General features: G+C 38.0%; 1 protein-coding gene across 5 annotated transcripts in view; it reads left to right on the top strand.

The window, feature by feature from the left end:
- The window catches only part of LOC136877770 (paramyosin), a 652,246-nt gene that overhangs the window by 371,120 nt on the left and 256,547 nt on the right, over window positions 1-24,579 (top strand). For all 5 annotated transcript variants that reach the window (XR_011018593.1, XM_068228645.1, XM_068228647.1 and 2 more), the window contains 2 exons: window positions 10,378-10,461; window positions 19,937-20,041. Coding sequence is in view for 4 of the 5 variants with exons in the window: in XM_068228645.1 (XP_068084746.1) it covers window positions 10,378-10,461; window positions 19,937-20,041 (189 nt within the window). In the remaining variant the exon portion in view is untranslated. The remainder of the gene's footprint in view (window positions 1-10,377; window positions 10,462-19,936; window positions 20,042-24,579) is intronic.

Raw genomic sequence — 24,579 nt, 5'->3', positions numbered from 1 at the left:
ATGTAAAAAAAAACTTAAAGTGAATTTAATCAGACTAAATTAAACTTCCAAATTTTAATATGCACATTAATTGCTCATTTATGTTTTTGGATGTTAAGCTTTAAAAATGTATTTTAATATTACTGACACTTCCTTTATAATTATGATTTTTGTCATCATATGTCAGTGAAAAAACTGGTTTTTATGTCTGGAAAACAGGGAAATGTCAGGGAATTTTAAAATCTGGATTTGGTGGACACCCTGTGTAAACTTAAGCTTGTAATTCAGAAATTATAAATCCAGGTCTTGAAGCCCAAACTTGTTAAATTCCCTATTCTTGGGGTGTTCCACCCTTATTTGGCATCGTGCCTGAGATATTATTGTTATCCAAGTGAAAATTTATTTGAAAATTGTTAAGTTTATTAAGTTGTTGTTTTTAAAGAAATACAACCTTCAGTTCAAGTATTAAATTGATTTTGATATTGTAGATAGATCCACTCACCCCAGCACCTTCCTTAACCTCTTTCTGCTCCACGGGTAACCCCGTAACACTCTGCAAACTACCATTTATGGCCAGTCCATGTACCTCCTCATGTACATTGAATCCCTTTTTTCTCAGTTCTTCGGCAATGGAGGATCTGATCTGGTGGTGCCACGTGTTTCTTAGGAGCTCCCCGTGTGTACAGAATCCCAGGACATGACCAAGAGTTTCTTTCTCTCCATGGCAATGCTGACGGAGGTTGTTGTCCAGGGATCTGCCTGACACTGTGCACACCGCAGAAACATTAGTCATCTTTATAGCCTCTCTCCACTAGTTGCAAGACAGTCCGATATGGTCTCGCACCCAAGAGTTTGCTGGTGTATACTCTTTGTAAAGTTGTACTCTGAGTCCTTTTTGCGGTAGTGAACACCAGGAGGTGAATTCACATTCTCGTAGCTCTTGACAGATCTTCTTAGTATCGTACAGGCCGTTCTTGGCAGTTATTTTCTGGGTATCAGCGTTTGTTAGTTTTAGGCGTTCTATACATTTTCGACTCTCCGCGTGAGAATCTCTCGAAGCGACACCAAGTGGATGTTTAGTCTTCAGCAAGATATTGCAGGCATTAATGCATTGTAGGTAAACTTCCTCCGAGGCTTTAAACAGAGCGAGTCTTTTGTATTTCTTTTCGGTGTACAGCAAGCCATCCAACAATGCATACTGATTGTTACGTGGTTGCTAGGCAATAATAACACCTTTAAAATGACCCCAGTTAGAAGGTGTTAAAGGAGTTCTATTCATTTTGCCATCATTTTAGTAAAATTTCAATTTCTGTAAATATTAGGCCTAATAGCACTGACTTTTGAATTGCTGCAACTTTTTGAATGGAGGCAGTTAGTGCGATGACGTTTTCTTGGATGGGTTCCTTGTTCTGCAGTGGTTAGGGGAGCTAACTGCGTGTGCAAACATCAGCTCACAGGTGTTCATACCTTTGTAAAGTTTGGAACTTAACTCTCTTGGTGCCAGGCGGTAGTGCGAGCATGCGCCCTTTAAATTGCCAGAGCCGATCTGGTCGGCCGTTAACAATCCAGTCGGAAGTTGCCAGAGCCGATTACATCGGCCGGCTTAAAACTCTGTGATATACATAATTTTGAGGCAACCTATAGTGACGTGCATACTTTTGTTACAACCTGTAGTTAAGGGGCTACACGTTATTGTGTGCCTGGCCTTGCTTTGGCAGTCCTAAGAGGGTGTTATACCTTTCACAAGAGTCGTTTCCTGTGTTTACAAATACCGCTAACCGGTCAGTAAGAGATTGCTCCTTGCAGTGAGTGGTTTTGTGACAGGAAAATGGCATGTTATTCATGTGATAATTTTTCAGCAGGTATTGATGACAATAAATTAATGCAGTATTTAGAACAGTGTGAAGTTAACGCTGATGATTTATCGGATAGCGATAGGGAATTTAGTTCAGAGAGTAGCGGCGAAATTATACCGGACACGTCCGCGGAATCACCGCAGCTAAAGGAGAGACGTTTAATTATGTCTAACAGCACTAAAGCTGCTCTGAATATGGTGGTAGATGAAACTAGTGATAAGTTACAAGATTGTGAGCAGATGCAAAATGAGCTCGATAATGTTGTGAGATGGACAGTAGGCAATGGTATGATGATAAACAGGGTTAAAAGTTAGGTTGTGAGTTTCATAAATAGGAAAAATCGTCTTAGTTTTAATTACTGCGTTGATGGGATGGAAGTTCCCTTTGGGGATCACTGTAAATACCTAGGTGTTAATATAAGGAAAGATCTTCATTGGGGTAATCACATAAATATGATTGTAAATAAAGGGTACAGATCTCTGCACATGGTTATGAGAGTGTTTAGGGGTTGTAGTGAGAATGTAAAAGAGAGGGCATATAAGTCTCTGGTAAGACCCCAACCAGAATATTGTTCCAGTGTATGGGACCCTCACCAGGATTACCTGATTCAAGAACTGGAAAAAATCCAAAGAAAAGCAGCTCAATTTGTTCTGGGCGATTTCCGACAAAAGAATAGTGTTACAAAAATGTTGCAAAGTTTGGACTGAGAAGATTTGGGAGAAAGGGGACTAGCTGCTCAACTAAGAGGTATGTGATATAGATGTTGATTCCCATATGGAACCTGAAATATTTTTCCCGAATGAGTAAATAATACCAATGTAAATGGTCCATTATTGGGCATTATAAATTTTCCAGCTAACTCATTCCTGGTTGCCAGCTTTTGCCCCGTGTTGGGCTCTTCAGTTGGTAAATAGCACACCCACCAAGACGCATGGCTAGTGCATACCATGGAGGCCTTTGTGTAGGCTATTTGGAGCCACCGGCAGTGCCAATGCACCTTGAGAGACTTTGTCTCATTACCAGAAATTGATGCCTGCCTGGCCATGAGATGATATAGATGTTGATTTCCACAGGGAACCTGAAATAACGGACCATTTATACTGTTGTTATAAATTTCCTCATTCGATACAAATATTTCAGGTTCCCTATGGAAATCAATATCTATATCATCTGACGGCCAGGCAGGCGTCAATTTTTTGTAATGTGACAAAGTCTCTCAAATACATTGGCACTGCCAGCGGCTCCAGGTAGCCTGCACAGTGGCCTCCATGGTATGCACTAGCCAAGTGTCTTGGTGGGTGTGCTATTTACCAACTGAAAAGCCCAACTTAGCACACGGGGCAAAGCGCTTGCAACCAGGAATGAGTTAGCTTGAAAATTTATATGTCGAATAACAGACCATTTATATTGTTATTATAAATTTACTCATTCTGGACAAATATTTCAGGTTTCCTACGGGAATCAACATCTATATCATCTAATGGCCAAGCAGGCATCAATTTTGGTAATAAGACAAAGTCTCTCATAGTGCATTGGCACTTCCAGTGGCTCCAAGTAGCCTACGCAGTGGCCTTAACGGTATGCACTAGCCATGCATCTTGGTGGGTGTGCCAAGTACCAACTGAGGAGCAGCTCAACTTAGCACACGGGGGCGAAACGTTGACAAGCAGGAATGAGTTAGCTGGAAAATTTATAATATCCAATAATGGACCATTTATATTGGTATTATAAATTTACTCATTCGGGACAAATATTTCAGGTTCCCTATGAGAATCAACATCTGTATCATCTGATGGCCAAGCTGGCATCAATTTTTGGTAATGAGACATAGTCTCTCATAGTGCATTGGCACTCCCAGTGGCTCCAAGTAGCCTATGCAGTGGCCTCCGTGGTATGTACTAGCCATGCATCTTGGTGGGTGTGCTATGTTCCAACTGATGAGCCCAACTTAGCACAGGGGGGCAAAATGCTGGCAACCAGGCATGACAGAGACTTACAATAATTGAAAATCTTCCACCTTTTTGATACTTTTTATTTGATTTTTAGCAAATTAATTAATTATAAACAGTACATGTTTCGTTCTCACTTGAGAACATCTTCAGCTGTTGTATAGCTTAGATGAATCACTGAGTTTTTGAGTACATTATTTTCTGGTACTTTGCTCCTCTTAAAAACTATTTGAATATAAATTGAATTAAAATGAAATTAAAACAATGTGGTGGTTAATGGGTTGGTGAAATGAGACAGGATGAATACATAGTTAGCCTACTTATAAAACTATATCTATTCATTTGAATAGTTGTTAAAAGTTTCAAACTCTGTTACACTAAAAAGTATCTGTTTGTCTTCCAGTTAAAAGGTTTTTAAAATTTCGTTTGACTCCTTGACACTGTTCTAAATATTGTTGAATGTTCACTTCTTTCACCCCTTCCAGGTTGGCTGTTATTTATTTTGAGCTTACTTAATGTATCTTAAATTGAGTTTAATGCGGAACTTTGAAGCTGATTGCCGTTCACTTATTGAGAAGGGAGCTTCGTCTCAATTTCTGAAATGAAATGAGGAAAACAGGGATTTGCTTTTATAATGAAAACATGTGTCTTTACAAAGTAACATAGTGTATAAAATGGTTCCATACCTTGCTGTTAAACTCCAATTCTACTGTGACCCTGGAGGAGCTACATTTGAAGCTGCTTGACAGCTTGTATAATAATGATGTGTGTGTTCCGATGTTTGCTCCACCTTACGGGGAGGCAAGGCTGTGGAGAGGGATGGAGGCATGTCACTAGGCTGAGTTGCTTGTGTTCTATCAGAAATAGAATATTTCATTAATATACTCAAATTCGTTACGAAACACAATTATTTCACTTTCAATAAGAAGATATATAGACAGGAAGGCCTCCCTATGGGAGCTCCCGCTTCGGGCATTTTAGCCAATATTTATCTTGATTATCTCGAACATACTACCAAAATAATAGGACAAATTAAATACATTGGATTCTAGAATAAAGTTTACAATAGAAAAAGAAGGTTCCATAAATTTTTTAGACATAAATATAACATGGAAAAAAGAAGAGTTTGTTTTCAAGATACACAATAAACCCACTTTTACTCCCATTACAATAAAGAACTACTAATTGCATCTGGAATCGCAAAAAGGATCAGCTTACTACAGTTACATATATAGAGCATTTAATATACCCCTTACACGCACGGAACGAGAAAAAGAACTGCTCTTTATCCGTAAACAAGCCCAGTACAACGGATTTGAACTAAATATGGTAAAAAAAATAATCAGAAAATTCAAGCAGAAGTTTCAAACTTATCTAACACCCGAAATAAAAAAAGAAAGATAAATATGCCAAGTTCACGTTCAACAACCCTAACTTATATACAGTAACGAATTCGTTCAGAAAATATAACTATAAGATCGCGTATTCAACCAGTATAATACAAAACAAAAATTATTTAATTACAATAGTGTTAATTCCCTAGGAAAAAACAAACATTCAGAATCAGGAGTTTACAAATTGAAATGTCATCAATGTGAAAAAACTTATCTTGGGCAAACAGGGCGCAGTTTTACTGTAAGATACTTAGAACATGTCAGTGCTGAAAGGCATAAAAAAATTTCCGCAATGGGCCAATACATGAGTACAACCGGACATTAGTTCACAACTATAGAGCAGGATTTAACTATATTACGTAACATAAACAAAGGAGCTCTTCAAAATACATTAGAAAATCTATATATTCATTTAGAACAAAAAAGTAATCAGGACAATAACCTGAATGATATAATTGACAATAGGAACCCTATATTTGAAGGGATATTATCAAATTTTGAAACTTTAGGCAAAATAAACAACACAGACAATAAAAGGATAAATAAGAATGAGCCTCCGCCATTTTGTACATCCACTCCCCCCACCCCTTCTAAAGCCGAAGCCGTGATGGTAAGCGACATGCCTCCTCCCCTCTCCACAGTCTCCCCTCCCCGGAAGGTGGAGCAAACATCGGAACACACACATCATTATTATAGAAGACATAAGGCAGCTTCAAACGTAGTTCCTCCAGGGTCACAGTAGAATTGGAGTTTAACAACAGTAAGGTATGGAACCATTTTATGCACTAAGTTACTTTGTAAAGACACATGTTTTCATTATAAAAGCAAATCCCTGTTTTCCTCATTCCATTTCGGAAATTGAGACGAAGCTCCCTTCTCAATAAGTGAACGGCAATCAGCTTCAAAGTTCCGCATTAAACTCAATTTAAAATACATTAAGTAAGCTTAAAATAAATAACAGCCAACCTGGAAGGAGTGAAAGAAGTGAACATTCAACAATATTTAGAACAGTGTCAAGGAATCAAACGAAATTTAAAAAACCTTTTAACTGGAAGACAAACAGATATTTTTTAGTGTAACAGAGTTTGAAACTTTTAACAACAACTATTCAAATGAATAGATATAGTTTTATAAGTAGGCTAACTATGTATTCATCCCATCTCATTTCATTAACCCATTAACCACCACATTGTTTTAATTTCATTTTAATTCAATTTATATTCAAATAGTTTTTAAGAGGAGCAAAGTACCTGAAAATAATGTATTCAAAAACTCAGTGATTCACCTAAGCTATACAACAGCTGAAGATGTTCTCAAATAAGAACGAAACATGTACTGTTTATAATGAATTTGCTAAAAAGCAGATAAAAAGTATCAAAAAGGTGGAAGATTTTCAATTATTGTAAGTCTCTGTGATTAGAATTTGATACGGAAAATGAAGCTGATTACTTGCAAACCAGGAATGAGTTAGCTGGAAAATTTATAATGTCCAATAATGGACCATTTATATTGGTATTATAAATTTACTCATTCAGGACAAATATTTCAGGTTCCCTATGGGAATCAACATCTATATCATGCTGTTGTTGAGGCAACTTCTGTGCATATTTTATAAACAGTAGATTTATTTACATCCTGTATTTTGTCATGCAAGTTATTTATCTTCTTTAAAATATGAAATAGCACTATTCATCGAGTCATGGTTTAGTTTGTCTTCACCATTATCTAGGGAGCTAGTGGGTCAGGCAGCAAATCATTGACCTCCATCCACTTCTCACACCTCCCTGGAGACATGAGAGATTTGCATCACTTCTAGAATACTCCCTTGCTCTTTGTTCTGATCCACTTCAATGCCTCATATTGGCTATTATTACATTGAGCTCACCACACCCAAAGGCATTTTATGCCTGACCACCAGGTTTCAATAAGGTCACTGGATTTGGCATTTCTTCTACTGGTGGACCAGCTACCCAACAAAAGGGGCTCATCCATCTGAAGCCTTTGGCTCCTTTATAAAGTCAGGTTATTTACCGTGGCTCAACACTCGGCATTGATCATACATTCATTTATTTAAACACTTTGTTCCTCCTTGTCAGTATTGTTAACTGTTTCTGTTGTTTTTAAAACCCGTACGTGTTTTGAGAAACTTACTGTTCTCTTCTTTAGTAGCGTAAAATTATCAAACATACTCTTGGACTTGCTACATCATTATAATCCTAAATTCTTACCTTGACACATTGAAATAATTTTAACCCTGACAGTAACACCATACGTTTTTCTGACGTGTTGTGCGAATGAATGCCATCTATTCCTCTTAAGGAGGGGAGAGTTATCCCCTCCACCACCTCTATTCCTTGTTTATTCCATCTGGTAACTTTAATGTAACTTTAAATAATAGGCTTTGAGTGACACATCTTCGAAACGTGTGGTGTAACTAAAGCGATATTTATAGACGTGTTACTGTCAGGGTTAAATGTCTATAATAACTGTTGAAGTGTTTTGGTTAAATTATTTTAAAACATTAAAAGTACTACCTTATAAAATCTTAGATCATCAATGCAAAGTAAATAAATATTTATTTATTTATTTAATTTAGTTATGAACATAACAGTCTTTTGCCAAATTACAATGTTTAGAATATACGGTACAATTAATAAATACACTACTAAGCATTAACTGAATACAAATTGAAGAATACATTGAGCTACCCAAACAAGAGAATGTTGATAATACAATAAAAATATCCACTTACTACAATAATAATAATTTTACAGTGGTGCCTAACAAAAAGTAATATATTCAGTTATGCTGTTAAATTATACAGTCTTAGTTTTAGAAGAGAAAGCATGAAATAAACAAGACACAATATGAAAAAATAGTATTCTGATAAGAGAAATAGTGTTTAATTTATAAGTCTTTAAAAATGGTGGATTCAAATGGAAGAAGAGAAATAAAAGAACAAGTAGAAGAATGAAATCAGACATGTACAGAAAATGGAGATAATATTCAACAGTATGTGTTTTATAGGGAAGTATCACATGCCAATTCAAAGTTCATTTGCTTTTGCTATTTGCTTTGCGTCGCACCGACATAGACATGTCTTATGGCAACGATACGATAGGAAAGGGCTAGGAGTTGGAAGGAAGCGGCCATGGCCTTAATTAAGGTACAGCCCCGGCATTTGCCTGGTGTGAAAATGGAAAACCACGGAAAACCATCTTCAAGGCTGCTGACAGTGGGGCTCGAACCCACTATCTCCCGATTACTGGATACTGGCCGCACTTAAGCGGCTGCAGCTATCAAGCTCGGTAAAGTTCATTTGATTCATAAAAATGACATCCAAATTATATGTATTTCATTTATTACAAAGTTTCAGAATTTGATTAATAGGAGAATTCTTATGAGCTGTTGTGTGGCATTTCTTAATGTAAAATAAATTCTTAAACCTGCCAGACTTTCGAGGAACATAAAATAGTATAATTCCAAGTAACTCTACATCATTAATTTTACTATTCAATATTTTATACAAAAATAACATCATGCACTTTTTATGTCTTTTTTTCCAAAGTTTTAACATCAGTGTGATAACAGTGTGGAGTAGGACAGAAATCTCGGGTATTCGTGTGACTGTTTCCAGTACATGAACTTTAAGAACTTCTTTTTTACTCTGTCAGTTAACTTGATGTACTGGGCTGAAGATGCCTGTAAAGGTTAGGCGAAACATGTCCCACAATTAGACATTGTAATATTATATATGTAATTGATGAAAGTCACATAATGTATTGAAATGGTGGACTCTCAAGAGATATTCATTCATAAAAACATAAATTGTTCAATATGAATCCAATTATGAGATTTATAACTTGTCACTTTAATCTGCTGTCCAAATCAAAACAAGTATGACCTTGCTGCCAACTCTCTGCTGAGTGTTAATAGTATTGACAGTGTGGAACAAGCTGTTTAAATAAATGAATGTAGGTATGTTTTAATTTTAAATCAATACGGACCTAAGATAGTTGACCATTATGGTTAAAATAATTAACTCGGCATGGAGTTGCTGGCAAAATGGTCTACTTCATCCTGTAGCAGGTAACCCTAGCCCTGGTTTAGTTAATGCACATAAAATGTTTAATTTTAGAAATGCATACATTGATTTGATTAATTATTAACTCAGTTGACATTAATTTGATATTGTTTAATTGAGAATGTAATATTAGTGCTGCCACTATTTAATGTCTTGTTCTTTTCACGTGTAATATACTGTATGTGCAAATATTCTTATGCAGTACCCTAATAAAGTTAATATGAATTTATTTAAGTGAAGCAAGCAAGCTATTGAGGCGCACAGTACAAATCAGTTGGTGACCCGTATCATTGAAATTCCTCAACTAGTTAATATACAGAGGTTTATATTTATTTTGCCAATGAAAGGGTGCAGTTCTATATTTTTAGGACCAGTTTAAAGGTAACACTTACTAAAGCTGAAGCCATTTTCTTTTAAGTTTTGACTTAATTAACATATAACCTTTAAGTTTTGCAGTCTGTTTTCTTGTCCAGGTATTTTCTAGTATTTCTTAATCTTGCATTAATTTCAACAGGCTAGAATACTTGAAAGGTTATATGGAATAATTTGCTAAACATTGCTTGTAACTTTCTAACATACTGTAATAGAATTATGCAAGTTTAGTGACAAAGTGTGTATTGGACAAATGAAAATTGAAAAGTAAGGAAAGAATCATTTTATTATGATAAACCATAATGCAGTATGAGGTTTACAAATTTTGGTGCTGTTTAATCCATACAAGAGACTGCTCAGTTGTGTTGGGAAGTGTACTACCTTACTTATAACTACCCATGAAAGTGAACTTTATGGAGGATTTTCTGTTTGTTTGTAACTTTTACATTAGGACTTTTTCTCATTCTTTTTCGACTTTTATGCTCCGGATTTCTTGTTATCTTGTTTTATTTGTTGAGCTTTGCTTTCATTCTTCTTTATATGTTCTCCACATATGGTATGTTATTTAGGTTAGTTATCCTTGATTTTATAATAGAATAGTACATCTCTTGTATACATGTATTAACATGTAATTTATGTGGTTAAGTGCAAGAGAGGGCCATGAGACCTAACTTCGCCACTGCTAAAGTCAAATAAAAATAAAAAGGCTTTCTTCCAACTAATGGTGTTAATTTTACTTACAGGAGGCCAAAGAACGCCGTATATTAGAACTCGAGCGTACTCTGAAGAATGTGCAGAACGATATGCGGAAACAATTTGATGAGCAAGTGAGTTTCTATGAAGTTGGTATATTATTTTTGGTATATATTTTTTCCTTGCAAGATTTCATAATATTTGTATTATGATAGAATCTGGAAGCCAAAAGTAAATAATTTGTTCTCCTTCCGTAAACTTTTGGTGGCTTTTCTGAATGTTGTCATCCAATCTTCTTCTTCTCTTTACCCCAAGTTATTAGGGTCAGCATTGTTGCTGTACTTATACTTACAGTACTTATACAGTGCGGTACGCTTAGTTGTGTGCTTCATGTTTTCAGTGCTTGGTTGTGAGGATCCTTTTTTCTTGTTTTAGTGCTTGTGCCGTGTGTTATGATGGCTGCCTCCAGTGGAGGTGACAGCCTTTCGTTAGGAGATAAGGTAGTTGTCGCGCAGGAGAAGTTCGGATGCAAGATGAATCTTATGGAAACCCAACAGCTCAATCAATATTGCTCTCTTCATTAGCCCAGCTCCTCTCCTTTCAACATCTATGCCATCACGCTACTCAAGGTCTCCACGTTTCCATACTGAATGGGAATCGTGACATTAATTCAAATTATGATCTTCACAAGACCGCATTGTTGGCTTCAAAACCACCTGAATTAAGCCTGTTAATTACCGCAACTTAAGAGAACAAGATTATACTTCCCGCTGATAACATATGATGCCTTATGATTTATGCACTGCAAGCTGGACTATTCTCTTGTTTATCAAGACTCAACAACTGGGATACCTTCTCAGAAATGTTATGTTTTACAGTCAGACACACCACATCATTTCAACTGGTTATAATCTAACAGTGACTTTATAGGTGCTGTCATATGTTTTAGATGGTTATACGCACCATACCCTCATCATTTTAATGTTACATTTAAAATTTGCCTTACTTGGTGCATTTAAATGTTGTATATAGATACACCTTATGTTCTACAAACCTCAAGCTGGACTATTTTCTCATGTATCATACCTTAACTATTGTTACCTTCTCTGTTTTGATTTCATTGTTTTAACTTTTGACAATTTAGCTTTCAACATTAATCCTTGTATTTGCTGTCATGTGTTTTATATTTCAACTAGTCATAGTTTAACATTTGTCTTGTAGGTGCTATCATGTGTTATATATTGCTATTCGAGTTGCATTTTGCTCAATTGATTTGTTGGCTGATGATGATGCGCAATGAGCGTCGAAACTAGTACCAACCTTCTCTAGACGTTATGTGATATACACTGACTGACAGACCAAATGCAACACCAAGAAGGAGTGGTTCGAAAGGGATGAAAGTTGGGGAAAAAACAGAGACGGCACGGACGAATAATTGATGTTTATTTCAAACCGATATGCAGGTTACACAATGCGCACGGCATCGACTCAGTAGGATGTAGGACCACCGCGAGCGGCGATGCACGCAGAAACACGTTGAGGTACAGAGTCAATAAGAGTGCGGATGGTGTCCTGAGGGATGGTTCTCCATTCTCTGTCAACCATTTGCCACAGTTGGTCGTCCGTACGAGGCTGGGGCAGAGTTTGCAAACGGCGTCCAATGAGATCCCACACGTGTTCGATTGGTGAGAGATCCGGAAAGTACGCTGGCCACGGAAGCATCTGTACACCTCGTAGAGCCTGTTGGGAGATGCGAGCAGTGTGTGGGCGGGCATTATCCTGCTGAAACAGAGCATTGGGCAGCCCCTGAAGGTACGGGAGTGCCACCGGCCGCAGCACATGCTGCACGTAGCGGTGGGCATTTAACGTGCCTTGAATACGCACTAGAGGTGACGTGGAATCATACGCAATAGCGCCCCAAACCATGATGCCGCGTTGTCTAGCGGTAGGGCGCTCCACAGTTACTGCCGGATTTGACCTTTCTCCACGCCGACGCCACACTCGTCTGCGGTGACTATCACTGACAGAACAGAAGCGTGACTCATCGGAGAACACAACGTTCCGCCATTCCCTCATCCAAGTCGCTCTAGCCCGGCACCATGCCAGGCGTGCACGTCTATGCTGTGGAGTCAATGGTAGTCTTCTGAGCGGACGCCGGGAGTGCAGGCCTCCTTCAACCAATCGACGGGAAATTGTTCTGGTCGATATTGGAACAGCCATTGTGTCTTGCACATGCTGAAGAATGGCGGTTGACGTGGCGTGCGGGGCTGCCACCGCTTGGCGGTGGATGTGCCGATCCTCGCGTGCTAACGTCACTCGGGCTGCGCCTGGACCCCTCGCACGTGCCACATGTCCCTGCGCCAACCATCTTCGCCACAGGCGCTGCACCGTGGACACATCCCTATGGGTATCGGCTGCGATTTGACGAAGCGACCAACCTGCCCTTCTCAGCCCGATCACCATACCCCTCGTAAAGTCGTCTGTCTGCTGGAAATGCCTCCGTTGACGGCGGCCTGGCATTCTTAGCTATACACGTGTCCTGTGGCACACGACAACACGTTCTACAATGACTGTCGGCTGAGAAATCACGGTACGAAGTGGGCCATTCGCCAACGCCATGTCCCATTTATCGTTCGCTACATGCGCAGCACAGCGGCGCATTTCACATCATGAGCATACCTCAGTGACATCAGTCTACCCTGCAATTGGCATAAAGTTCTGACCACTCCTTCTTGGTGTTGCATTTGCTCTGTCAGTCAGTGTATATTCACATCAATAAACATTCATGGTATTGAAAAGGTGGACCTTTAACATTTTCATTTTACTGTAATCCCAGTTCAATACGGAACAAAATGAAGTTTCTAACTTTCAATAATTTTTAATAATGCGAAGCAAGCCAACACTTTTCTGTGCCACCCTCTGCTCACATCTCTATATCTTAAAGCATATATCCCATCTTCTAACATTTTTCGTGTGGGGATTATTCAAGATGTGGATAAGAACCTTTCTGAGGACGACATTTGACTTTATCTTACTCCAACCGTGCCGGTTAAAGCAGTACAACGTCTCAACCGTCGCATTGTTTCCAATGACAGTGTTGGATATGTCCCCACTGGGTCATTAAAATTACTTTTCGAGCCCAAAAGTTACCTGCACAAGTGTCTTTATTCCAAGTCTACTTGCATGTTGAGCCTTTCATTTTTTCCTCTGTTCTATGCAGAAAATGCCTCCGATGTGGCCATACACAGGCCCAATGTCGTGCGCAGGTAGCACACTGCGGGATGTATTCAATGGGGCATGCCACCAATCATTGTACATCTCAGATTGCAAAATGTGTGTATTGCAAAGGCCCACATCCAGTGGGAGCATTAACTTGTCCGGAACATAAATATCAACAAGAGATAAAGTAGGTCATGAGCACGGAACATAATTATCTCATTTCAAGATGCTAAGAACAAGACTTCCCTCCCTCATTATCACCCGTCTCAACACCCCTAGGATTTTCCACCCCTGGTACCAGAACAAGTCTCTTCTTCCCCTGTTCAAGAGTTTTGTAGAAAACGTAAATTTACACAGAAGTCTGTATCCCCGCCTTTGACACTGGGTTATGATAGATCTGCTTATCTTGCCTTGGTACGTCCTGACCCTGTTTCTACAGGCCGGGTTCCATTATCTTCTCCACCTGCTACATCATCATCTTCTCTTCCCACAGCACCACCTCCCTCTACTTCGGGTCCTAGTTACCCGCCCCGATCCCACGACTTGCAACTGTTAATTCAAAGAAACCAAGTACATCAAGAAATCCAACAAATATTACTCTTGCTTCTCCAGAATGTGGGAGGAGAGTCTCCCATTTCATCGGTAATTTATCAACTATGAGACCGCATCGCTCCTATCCTTACCCTATATGATACGCGTTTTGCAGTGGAATGCTAGAAGTCTTTTTCACAAAAAACATGAACTTCAACTATTAATTCAGGAAACATGTGGTAACATCATTATAATACAAGAAACGTGGTTTTATGCAGACACTCTTTTTCAACTTCCTGAGTTTCATGCCGAACGCCTCGATACTAATGGAAGTGAAGGCCTTGCCATTTTTATTCATAAGACTATTCCATATATCTCCTTTTCTCTGATACATTGCATTCCAAGTACTCTTGCTTTAGGTATTATTGTGCGTAATTTTTATTTCATCAATGTGTATTGTCCTCCTGATGTTTATATCTCTTCCTCTCACTGGTCCCACTTCCTTACGCAATTTGATTCCATTGACAATGACAAGATACATCTAAACGGAAAAATCTTCTTATGGTATCTCAATCCCATCACTTTATCCTTTTAAATGATGGGTCCCCAATTCTGCTCTCCCCTCCTGGAGCACCCCCTAGTGCTGTTGATCTTTCGTTCTGCCATGACAACATGACTCCTAATACCATGTGGCATACACTCCGTGACACTCATCTGAGTGATCATTTCCCTATTCTTATTTCTTATTTCTTATGGTGTTTGTAAACCACCCCTTTCCACATCCCCACCCTCCCAGCTCAGTAATATTCGGTCTTTCCGGAATTTTGACAAACAATCGTATTGTAATTTCCTTCACACCCATCTCCTTGAATACACGCCCACCACCTTCGACTATCCCACCCTTCTTCGCATTCTCTCCACATATGTTGAGATTTTTCATCCATGCAAATTCATCCCCTCACTCTGTCCCTGTCCTTATCAGAAAATACATTGGTGGGACGACAAATGTCACAAGTTAATACTGCGGGAAACAGCTTTATTTAAATTGTATCGTAAGAATATGACTCTAGCTAATTATTTAACATTGAAACACCATAATGCATGTATCAAACGCATATTTAATGCAAAAAGACGTGAGTCTTGGAAAGCCTTCATCTCCTCTCTTAATCACCGCGTATCTGCAACATCCCATTGGAAAGCCATTCGTGTGCTCACCCGTGTTACTTCTGTGCACCCTGCACATTAGATTATTCTGCCTAATGTCCTTCTTTTCTTTCTATATACTTTAACACCTGACTTCACAATTCCGCCTCCCTTTTCTTCCTCCCGTCCCATATCTCCCCAATTTTCTGTTTTACTTCAACCCATCCAACTGTCCGAATTACAGTCCATTTTACAAGCAGTTCGTAGTTCGTCTCCTGGTCCTGATAGTATAACTTACACTGTGCTCCGACTTTTACCCCATTCCGGTCATCTTGTTTTACTTTGTCTTTTTAATAATATCCTTCTCACCTCACACGTGCCAACACAGTGGAACAACTTTCATTTAGTCTCAGTTCTTAAACCTGGGAAAGATCCCTCTTCTCCTTTAAGTTATCGTGGCATTGTTTTAAGTTCCTGTATTAGGAAACTTTTTCAAAAATTTCTATTACAGTGTCTTCTCTGGGTTATGGAGAAACATCAAATCCTTCCTAAATATCATAATGCCTTTTTTAAAGGACGTAGCACACAAGATCCGCTCAATATTCTGTTAACTGATCTCTTACTAGCTAGACATCGTAAACATAGCACTATTACCGTTATTCTTGATATTCAAGGAGCTTATGATTCCGTTCCTTTACACCTATTACGGTCTTGCCTTGATTCCCTTGGTTTTCCCTCTGCTTTTATTTCTCTATTAGAACGCCTATATATTTCTCGTACTCTCATTCTTAAATCCCCCTACCCCCCCGTTTCCAGGAAGACACGTTTCGCATGGAGTCCCACAGGGTGATATACTAAGGCAGTATCCTCTTTGCGCTTTATATGTGAGATTTAGAATGTATAATTACAAAAAACACCCAAGTTTTAGCTTACGCCGACGACTATGTTTTATACGTATCACATGATATTGTTGATGTGTGTAGGAGAAAAATGGAGTGTGTCCTTCATGAGGTTGCTGTCTGGTTACATAAACATGGCTTCAGACTCTCGCCTCCCAAATGTGCTGCAATGCTTTTTACTCATCTTGGAGCACCTGACCATTCTCCTGTTCTTCTTCATCGTCTTACCATTCCCTTTGTTAATCAGCATCCCTACTTTGGAGTCATACTAGACCACAAATTAACGTGGACTCCTTATGTTGATTCACTTCAACGTAAAACTGATCGTTTTATTACTATATTATGTACGATCACCCGTCGAAGTTGGGGTGCTGACCCCGTTACAGCTATTCTCCTTTACAGAGCAACTATTCGATTCTTACTAGATTACTGCACTCTTTTTATCGACACTGCTTCTGCTACTACCCTTGCACTTTTAAATATAATACAATACCGCGCACTACGTGTCTGTTTAGGAGCACTTAAAACTACACCAACCAACGCCTTATTAACAGAAGCCGGTGAACAACCTTTAAAGATTCGGCGACAGACCATAGCCGCTAAGTATGTCCTCAAACATTTTACTGTCACCCAGTCTCAGCTTATCCCCAAGCTACGACTTTTACATTCTTATTATTCTTCACTACCTCCCCGTGGAAATCGTGTCCCTGCTTTATATACCGCCTTTTGTTCTCTTATCTCGAGAGAAGTTGAGCTCCTCCGTTTACCCACATTGCCTTTATACTCTATCCCTTTATGATAGTCAGTCCTTTTGGCCTCAAGTAATTATATCTTCTTCTGAATCATTTTCTTGTCTAACACATTCTGCTCCTCGTTCCCCTCTTGCAACTAAATGTATTCGACTTTCCCTCTACTTAAGGGAAGTAAGTATTTATACTGACGGGTCAAAATCAGTACACGGCATTGGAGCAGCCTTTTATATCCCTCAACCATATACTCTTTCTGAGTTTTCCCTCCCTTCTGCCTTTTCTGTTTTTACCGCCCAATTTTTTTGCTATTCAACAAGCCCTCATTACCATCAGGTCACTTGCGTATGATAACGTTACGATCTTCACGGATGCACAGAATGTTCTTCCGCGCCTTATGCTCACCTCTTTCTTCCCCTAATTGGTACTTATATAGTGTCAAGTATCTCTTATATATCCGTACTCGTTCTGGCGTATACGTAACTGGTTTGGGTTCCCAGTCACTCTGGTATCATGGGTAATGAGACTGCTGATCAGGCAGCTAAACGGGCATCACAACAATCTCCCCCTTTTTCTCTAGCGATCCCTCCTTCTGATCTCATGCATGGTGTGCAGGCTGTATCTTATCAACAGTGGCAGTCCGATTGGAATGAATTGTCACGAGAAAAGGGACATTTTTGTCATCTATTACAACCTGTTATTCCTCCTAAACCGTGGTTTTATTATGGCACGTACTCTCAGCGCCACATCACATCTATTATTCATCTACGTTTTAATCATGCTCTTACTCCCCAATATAAAAATCGTTTTCATCTTTCTCCCCCAACTTCCTGTGTTTGTGGCTTGCCTGATGCCGACAGTAATCACCTCCTGTTACAATGTCCTGCTTTTGATGTTCCCCACCAGCGCTTCCTATCCTCTTTGCTTAACATGGGCATTCCCTTCCCCACAAGCATTTTGTGTTTACTATCCTCTCTAATTTCTGCTCTTGTTAACAGCATAAATCAGTTTCTTGATGATGCACATACTGTATTATAATCTTTTAACAACCTCTTTGTTCTCACTCTTCCATTGCAAAACGTTTGTCATATTTTTGGTGGGATATAAATCACCTTAACCTGTGTCTTAACCACCACCACCACCACCACCACCACCACCACCACCATCACCACATGCAAAATGGATTGTGCAATATATTGTTAGTTGCCCACAGACATACAATCTTGTTGAGATAATATTGCTTATTGTGAAAAAGCAGTCATAGGCATACAATATGCGTGGCAGTCCATGCCTGTGTTTTGTTTGGTGAACACTTTTTTTTGTATCACGAAGCTGCTTCACTTCCTTCTGGAAGTTTGTACACTGAGAACTGTTTTTAAAAATAACTTCTTGCTTGTCAGCATTCGGGTATTTTTCGCAATATTTCTCACTAAGCACCTCATTCTGTTCACCTTTTTTTACGTAATTACTGTAATCTTTGCACTTAAGGTCCCATAGAACCGGAAGGCTTCGATAAACTCAAAAATAAACTTTTCCACCACCTGTTTGTCTGCCATCACGATACGTTCTCGCCCACTTGGTGATACCAACTGATGGGAGGACATGATATTTCACAATATTGCCTACACACGGCACAGTATTTTGTGATTTGCGCAATATATTTCAAACTTTTTTGATTTCGTTCAATATATTGCACAACCCTTCAATATTAAATACATACTATCAATTATATTGCACAAACCCCAGTATTGCACAATAATATTGCATGTCTATGGGCCCCTTAAACATACCACACAGTTATCCATCCTCCTAACTTTTTTTTTTTTACATAATGGAACTTCAACTCATTGAAATTAATTAGCAGACAGAGAGCCTGTCATTATTATCAAGAAAGGTGTTTTACAGGATTCGTTACACTCTCTTGCTCTTCACCTTGTGTTCAGACCGCTATAAGATAGAGAAATATCATCTTGTGACAAATTGGAAGGTTTTAGCTACTTAATAAAATAAGGTCTTTCCAATAGAATGATAAAGCATAGCATAATATTCACTGTCATCATAGCTAAGGATAGATATTCCACCAAAAAACTGCAAACCAAACTATTTTGATGTTTGAAAAATTGGATTGAAAAATAATGTCAGTAAATCCATAAGCATCCAAACTGAAGCTGGAGGTCTTATAGCCTCGCCAGAAATGAACTAAATTATTTTCATTCATCAGTCTATCACTTATTTACAGTTTTCAGTCTACGTATAAGAACAAATTACTTTGCAAATTTCAATCACACACAGATATTAGAAAACTAGAAGGACAATGCTTATGAGATTTGTCAATTTGTACAAAATATTTGGTCTGATACACATATTTATTTGTAATGTGAAGTTTTCCAATTATCTGTAGGAAATATCTGTATACCTGTATGTAAGGTGCATTATGATCTACAAATGAAATTTAATGTTATTTATATTATTTCTAATATTTTTATATCAGTTCTAATATAATTTCAGCATCACTGCATTATGTGCAGTACTTAATGCTGTTCTGAGCTTGTTAATTTTAGTTGTAACTGCTCCTTTAATTTTAATGTGTTCTTTCAAGATTAACTTCATCTCTGAGGTTAATTATTGTAAATTTTGTAGTATGAATAACCTCTATTTATGGTGAGAGCAGAATAAAGTTTATTTAGAATAAATTATATGTAATTTGTTATCATATAGTTACTTGTTCATATTCTTGATATCTTGTTGCCGAGCATGATAGCTGCAGTCGCTTAAGTGCGGCCAATATCCAGCAATCGGGAGATAGTAGGTTCGAGCCCCACTGTCAGCAGCCCTGAAGATGGTTTTCCGTGGTTTCCCATTTTCACACCAGGCAAATGCTGGGGCTGTACCTTAATTAAGGCCATGGCCGCTTCCTTCCACTTCCTAGGCCTTTCCTCTCCCATCGTCGCCATAAGACATGTGTGTCGGTGCGACATAAAGCAAAATAGCAAGAAAATAAAATAAAATAAAATAAAATAATAATAATATCTTGTTGCTGAAATATCATTGTAATCTATTTTTATGTCCAGAAGTCCGTGCATCCACAGAAGCCACCTGTATCAACAGGCCAGTTCAGTGTACTGAAAGAGCAGTTAGAAGCTATGATGAACAACCTGAAAGACCGAGATGATAAGGTATGTTATTTGAAAGCGATACAGTAAAATACCAGTATAAGAAAGTTTTGGGGACCTTAGAAATGAATAAGACATAGTGAAATTTTGTTATATTGCAATAAATCAGTTCTTAAGAACTTGCCTTTTGTTATATCTGTTGCAGGGCCTACATTACTTCAGTTTAATATTTATTAGATAATAGAAAAAATAGGATATACAGCATACACATGAAGTAATGATTTACAGTAACGGCAAAGGTTGTCTGTAAATTTTCAGCCTATCAAATTTTACGTTATTCCAGTACAGTATTACGCCTGTCCTGCGTCCAAGTTGGGTCACATAAAAGAAATCCCGACCAGTCTCTCAGGGTTCATAACATATTTTTTACATGGGATCAAGATAATGCCGATACGCTAACTAACATTTTATCTTTCATCAATCATGATGGACGTCTCCATCTGATAAAATAATTGCATATCTGCATGGGAAGTTAATGGTTAAGTCAAGATATCATAATTATTTATGTACATTAGTTTTTGTCAATGTTAATATTCTTTTAATTTTTCATAGAACAAGTCCTATACATCTTCTTTTGGAGTATCACAAGTTAAGCTTCTGGAAAACGATAAGTTTCTTATTCAATAGCAAACATGTGCTACTATTCATTTGAAATTAAAATATTGACCAATATTATGTCATATATTAACTCATTTTCCAACATAAATCAGTCATTGAACATAACCTACCATTTAGATTCTCAAATGTGTCTAAAACTCAGTAGTGACCTCATGGAAATTAATTAAATATGCAGGAAATATCATTCACAAAGATATTATGTGATATCAATTCATTAGTTATATTCTTTCTAGAAAGTAATAACAACTATCCATGTCAACCTACGTATGCCATAATCAATTTTTAAGAAAATGTGATTTTTACAGTGGAAATGCCAAGTTAAAATGATCAAATTAATGAACAACTTATTTCATTAGGATTGCTTTTGATGATCTTATTCTGCCATAATATTTTCTAAATGTTGCAATACGTCATCACTATCAGGGTATGTATTCTCGACCAAAAAAAAAAAAGTCATTGCATCATATGCGATTTTAGTTTGCGTCAATTATCTCATCTTTCTTTTCATATATTCCATTTCATCTATTATATCATCGTAGCAATATGTATTCCTTCAATTCATTCCTCATTACATTCATATAACATCATAACATTTCCTTCATTTCCCATTTCATGTCATATCTCTTCCTATTCTTTCAAATATTCTGCATAAATAACGTTATTCTCGACCATTCATGTCATTGGATCAGTATCTTCTTAACTAACATTAACATGTCTTCTGTTTGCCGTCATATCCATACCTAACACTCTTCTAACTCCTTATGATAACGTATAACCTCCATATATTAAAATATTGTTTGGCATTTTATCGAAGATCGTAAAATATTCCACTTATAATCACTTCACATACGACATGGTATAACATGTTGGGATTCTTTGATTTAATTGAACCACGAATCTACTACACTGGCGTAGCAGAGGGAGAGGTGATACTCCCACGTGGCGCGTACCAGGTGGCGGATGAGGGGGTCCTCACCAGCTTGCCGGCGGACTTGAGGGAAATAAAATACCTCTTGCGGATCAAATACACAACGCCCTGTGGGTGGGGAACGCAGATGAAGAATACACCCACGGTATCCCCTGCCTGTCGTAAGAGGCGACTAAAAGGCGAGACCAAGGGATGATTATATTAGAACTATGAAACTCCTTGCGATTAGTACCACCACGCGGGGCACACTATGGGTCGCTTTCCCTTTCACGTAGTGATTGGTAACAAATGAGAGCGCGACGGCTTTTACAGTACCTGTGAATAGTAGCACTATATGTGCGACACCATGAGATGACGGAACCCATGGTTCTGGCTTGCCTATGATTAGTACCCACTATATGAGGAACACCACGGGATAGTATGAGTCCCTGTGGTTAGTACACTTAGGTGATGAACACCATAGGTTTGCGTTGCCTGTCAATGGCGCCGCAGTGTGCGAAACACAGTAGGCTCTGTAATACATGTGTGAATTTCATTACCTGTGAGTAGTACCATAATGTGTGGAATACCGGGAGTCTACGCTACTCTTGAATAGTACCGCAACATGACAAATACCATGGTTCTACTTTTCTAGCGATAAGTACCATTATGAGGGGCAGATGACTTGGATTTTGGACTCCTTTCGACTACAAGAATCATCGATTCAGTATCATGCTATAGGAGCAGTCCCTTGGTCAGTAATAATATTGTTTTATGCCAGCTTCTGTGCATGTGAGGCACTGTGGGTCGGTTCCACTGATCATTCTAAATTCACATCCATACTATCCTATCCTATCCTATCCTATCCTATCCTATCCTATCCTATCATATCATATCATATCATATCATATCATATCATATCATATCATATCATATATCATATCATATCATTCATTCATTTCATTTCGCCACATTTCGTACCATTAGGGGCCAATGACCTAGATGTTAGGCCCCTTTAAACAATAAATATCATCATCATCGATTTAATTGAAATAACATTATCACAATGTTATATCACATTCCTTGACTGGGTTTAGTCTCGTTTCTTAGGAAGACTACCTATTCCCTCATATCGACACAATAAATAAATCACTCGCGAGATTCTAACACCATTTAGGTCATTCTGAAGACAATAACGATATACCACCTAAAATTTAACTACAAATGAAGTATACTTATTTCTACCTAGCAATTATATACATTTATTTTAAGAAACTTATCTTTTTATTCACCTCCGGAATGATATCATCTTTCGTTCATCCTCCACAGCTCTGGGTGATGGCCATTCTACTCCGCTTGTCATCGAGATGTCATCTGGGGTTCGGTTCCTCCCTGCCGTGTCAGTTCAGCTCGATATCATCCGGGTAGTCTGCCTCAAGTCTTCTTAGAGAGGCATGGCGATCTTGAATTGCTCAATTTTAAAGATAAAACACATTGATGAAAACAGCTGTAACATATTAACGTTATCAAAGCCTTCTAACATAATTTTACAATGAGATTTAGTTTCAGATTGCTTGGTGTAGACTTAATTGCTATCAGATCTCCAGTATGTCTGCTCTTATTTCATTTTTACATTGTATAGAATTATTATGTGTTGACGCTGCATTATATCAAATTATTTTCTCTCTGGTCAAGGCATTGTTCTTGCCGTGTTCAATTTTGCTGCTAATCAATCCTTGCTAATTAAATTATATAATGCATTTATATTAAATTAATCTTCTTTTATTTATGTATTATTTTGTTATATCAATACTATAAATATTTTTTCTTTCATGAATTTGCTTCTTTCTCAATAGCTGTAAGAAATTTAATTAGCTAGTCGATCATAACGCGTTTGCTTCCTGTGATTGCTTCTTCATTTGTGTGTTTTTAATAGTGTTGGTTTTAACAATTCGAATTCTTATTTTGTTTTACCATTGCCGTTATGATCTTGAACATTTCGACTTTGCGTTACACTGAACTTCCTTGACATTTTATTGAATTTATGCATTGTGTTTTACTTTGTTATCGGTAATCGTGTTCATCCCAACTCGATTGAGTTTTATTTCTGGAACAGTGGAATGGCACGGTATGTTGTACACTTTATTGTTTAGAAAAAAGTCTGGGATTTACTTCTGAGAACTCCCAGATGAAAGAACATTCAAGATAGTCACCAGCCACTGCACATTAATAATTAAGACAGATTATGGAACATCACTTTGTGCCAGAAGTAAATCTTGAAGACTAACTGCCATGTTTGTTGACTGCACATGAGTCAAACTCTGGCAAACACTTTGACCCACATCTTCCTCTTCCCCTGTATTTTCATTAATTCATTTTTGATATTTCATCAGTTAAGGCCAGTTGTAATTTCTGTTAGCGTGTAGGTTGAAAAAGAATAATGACCATCTAAGTATCAAGCATTAATTTTAACTCCAGTTCTGTTATTTTCAGTTAACCTGTTATAATTAGGATACGCCTAAGTGCAGTTGAGAATTGTTGTGTTCTTCAGTTATTTTATTAGATAATATCTTGCCTGCTATGTTCAAGTGTTATCATTGTGTAATCCTTTTGATATTTCAGCATTTACTAAATGACAGTTTTCATTTCTGTTAGAGCACAGTAGGGTAAAATAATAATAATAATAAGAAGAATATTAATCATAATTAATCTATTTATTACCGAGCTCGATAGCTGCAGTCTCTTAAGTACGGCCTGTATCCAGTATTCAGGAGATAATGGATTTGAACCCCACTCTCGGCAGCCCTGAAGATGGTTTACCGTGGTTTCCCATTTTCACACCAGGCAAATGCTGGGGCTGTACCTTAATTAAGGCCATGGTTGCTTCCTTCCTACTTCTAGCCCTTTCCCATCCCATAGTTGCCACAAGACCTATCTGTGTTGGTGCGACGTAAAACAGCTTATAAAATAATCTATATATTTAGTTTTCTGTGTAATCCTTATTTAGTCCTTTTGA

The sequence above is a fragment of the Anabrus simplex genome, chromosome 7 (assembly GCF_040414725.1).
Source record: "Anabrus simplex isolate iqAnaSimp1 chromosome 7, ASM4041472v1, whole genome shotgun sequence".
Lineage (NCBI taxonomy): Eukaryota > Metazoa > Arthropoda > Insecta > Orthoptera > Tettigoniidae > Anabrus > Anabrus simplex.
This window is presented reverse-complemented; position numbering and strand designations above follow the sequence as displayed.